General features: G+C 34.6%; 1 protein-coding gene across 1 annotated transcript; it reads right to left on the reverse strand.

The window, feature by feature from the left end:
• Positions 1-2,204: 2,204 nt before the first annotated feature.
• On the reverse strand, positions 2,205-2,618 carry LOC121437554 (60S ribosomal protein L28-like). Its single transcript, XM_041637421.1, has one exon. The coding sequence runs from the start codon at positions 2,616-2,618 to the stop codon at positions 2,205-2,207; it is 414 nt and encodes a 137-aa protein (XP_041493355.1).
• Positions 2,619-3,139: the final 521 nt, after the last annotated feature.

Genomic DNA, 3,139 nt, shown 5'->3' on the forward strand with positions numbered 1-3,139 from the left:
CACCTCTTAATAGTGCTACTTTCAATGAGATTATTGTAGGCAATTGCATTCAGTCTATCACATGGAGTTACAGGTGTTTGTGAGCTACTTGATTTAAGTACTGGGAACTGAACTCACATCTTTCAGAACAGTGTCTTAATTACTTGTCTGTTACCTTGACAAAACCATGACTATGGCTACTCATGAAAGAAAATGTTTAAATTTAAGCTGGGGCTCACAGTTCCAGAGGTTTGGAGTCTATGACCATCATGGCTGGAACAATAGCAGCAGAAGGGTAAGCATGGTCCTGGGGCAGTACCTAAAAATTTGCATTCTTCTTTAAAGTAGGAGGCAGACAAAGTTAACTGTTAATGCCTTGAGCTTTTGAAGCCTCATAACTCACTGAGTGACACACTTTGTCCAGTGAAGGCATACCTACTAATCCCTCCTGAACAATTCCAGTCACTGTGGGCGAAACATCAAAAATGTAAGCCTGTGAAGGTCATTGTCATTCAAACCATGACAGTTAATAAATGCCCTTAACTGCTGAGCCATCTTTCCATCCTTAACTTTTTTAATCAATTTTTTACGTATGTGTGTGTGTTTATATGTGGTGTTTACATGAGTTGTTGTTGTTGTTGTGTGTGTGTGTGTGTGTGTGTGTGTGTGTGTGTGTGTATGTACATGTGAAGTCACAGGTTGATGCAATATGTTTGGTTCCATTTCTCTCCATTTTAACTTTTGAAAAAGGTGTTCTTGCTAAACATGGTGTGCATCCATTCTTCAAATGTAGTTGGCCAAAAAGCACCAGGAATCCACTTATTTCTTTCTGTCTCCTCAGAATTAGGATTACAGGAACACACCACCATACTCATTTTTCTTTCTTTTTTTTTTTATACTCTTTTTTCATCAGGCATCAGGGATTAGATTCAAGTCCTCATGGATGTGTTCAATCAAGCATTTAATGATTGAGTCATTTCCTTAATTTCAAAACTCTTTATGATACAAATGTGAGAGCAATGTAAGTATTTGTCCAATTCCAGCTAATATGGTGTTTATTTTTGACAACCAGCAAGCCAAGAAAACACCTTAATCTTATTGATTATCTAAAAGGGAGTAAACAAAATTATACTGTTTATTTCAAATGTTGCTGTTATAGAAAAATACCATATATTGTATAACTTTTTAACAATAAAAATTAGTTTTCAAAGTTCTGGATATTGGATATTAGGACACTATCTTCAATGGAATATACATAACAAAAAGGGTAAAATTATTCCCCCAAATTAAATACACAAAATAAGCCATTTTAAAGAATGAAAATCTGCATAATCACCATGGTTGATATTGAGCAAAGGGTCTGACAGTATTTAATGCTATTTCATGATTTTCAAAAATAATTCAACAAATTGATACATACTCCACATGATAAATAGAAAATATGGGAAATTCGCAGGTAAAATCACTTTACTTGCCACTGGAAAAAAAAAAAACGAAATGAGCAAATGATGTCTACTCTCACTACTGTTAGTAAATACTCTGCCAGAATTTGGAGAACAATTAGGCAATAAAATGGAGTTAAATAACATTCATATTAAGAAATAAAAACTAAAAAATAAACCTGCTCATTGAAAACATTACATTTTCTTTATAATTTAAAAGACATGATAACAGAACTAAGAAACCAACCATTTTATATTATTAAACATACTAATGGCAGTTTTTTGTTGTTTTGTTTTTTTCAGAAATGGAAAATCTGAGTTTGGAAATGTACAAAATACCAAAGGACCTAGAATAACCAAAACAATATTGAGAATTAACAATAGAGTTTTATAACTCACATTTACTGATATGATGATATTCAACAGAGCTACAGTAATCAAAACAACGTTTAAAATTTTATTAGAATTTGTATTCTAGAAATAAACACCTTAGCTCATACTCAGTTAATTTTAAAATATATGGTACCAAATGAGTTAATTAGGAAAAAAAAAACATAAGTTGTTCAAGTGCTAGGACAAATTCATATCCAAATTTAAAAGATGTAAAATATACCAACATAATATACCAAGACTTAAAATATTAGTACTGATCCTGGAAAAGACTTAAAAGCAAACATAACTGAAAATCTAATTACCTTCACTTGGGTAATTATTTCTTCTTCTTTTTTTTTTTTTTGGTTGAAAAAAGTCAATAAACTCTTTATTGCTTCTGGGGTGTAGGGCTCAGGATCTCTTGGTGGGACGGGTCTGTTTCCACTTCACCACCACAGGCTTCTGGCTTCGTAGGATGGCACTGGCCCTGCAGATGGCCGCCATGCGCAGATCGGGGCGGTACTTGTTCTTTAGGATCATGTGTCTGATGCTGCTCAGGGTGGCCCGTGCATTCTTGTTGATGGTGGTCCTTATGTAAGAAGTAGCTGGTTTGCGCTGACCGGATCTGTGTTTCATGACCACCACAACCCCTTTGCCGTCGGCCACGGGCTCCACTCCCACTGTCTTGCAGTGGATCAGCCCGTTGTAGCGGAAGGAGTTACGGGCTTTCAGATTATTGGGTTCAGTGCTGTACGTCTGCTTATTCCTCTTGATCAGGAAACTGGAGCAGTTCCCAACGACCATCCATTGCAGATGCGCAGACATGGTGGCGCCTCCTCTTCTATGGCGGACGGAGACGGAAAGAGCTAATTATTTCTTGTATATTACATAAAAAGCACAAGCATCAAAATTAAAAACAGGAAACTAACTTTCTAGTATTTAAGACTTTTGTACTTCCATAACAATATCAAACTGAAAGCTGAAAATGAAAAATAAATAAATAAATAAAAGAACATGAACATGTTAAGGGGAAAGAAATATTTGAAATGTTTGCATATTTGTCAACCATATATCTGGTAAAAATGTTGTATAGAAATTAAGGATATAATGACAAGGGAAAAATTTGACAAATGAGTAACAAATTTTCAAAGGCCTATAATCTCATAAAAAGATAACCAATTGTTTCTTTCTAGAGCTCTGTACTTGTATGTGTCTATGTGAAAGATCATTTGATTTTGTATTTTACTCAATCAAAACACTTTTAAAATAACCACTCAGAGGCTTAATATTAATTACATACTGTCTGGCTTGTAAGCTGAGGCTTGTTGTTAACTAGCTCTTACAAT

This window comes from Microtus oregoni, unplaced genomic scaffold, assembly GCF_018167655.1.
Source record: "Microtus oregoni isolate MIOR12 unplaced genomic scaffold, Mior012 000052F_ref0000163, whole genome shotgun sequence".
Classification (NCBI taxonomy): domain Eukaryota; kingdom Metazoa; phylum Chordata; class Mammalia; order Rodentia; family Cricetidae; genus Microtus; species Microtus oregoni.

Bases quoted from the DNA above. Each gene is read 5' to 3' on its own strand.
- LOC121437554 (XM_041637421.1), bottom strand. From the start codon at position 2,618: ATGTCTGCGCATCTGCAATGGATGGTCGTTGGGAACTGCTCCAGTTTC.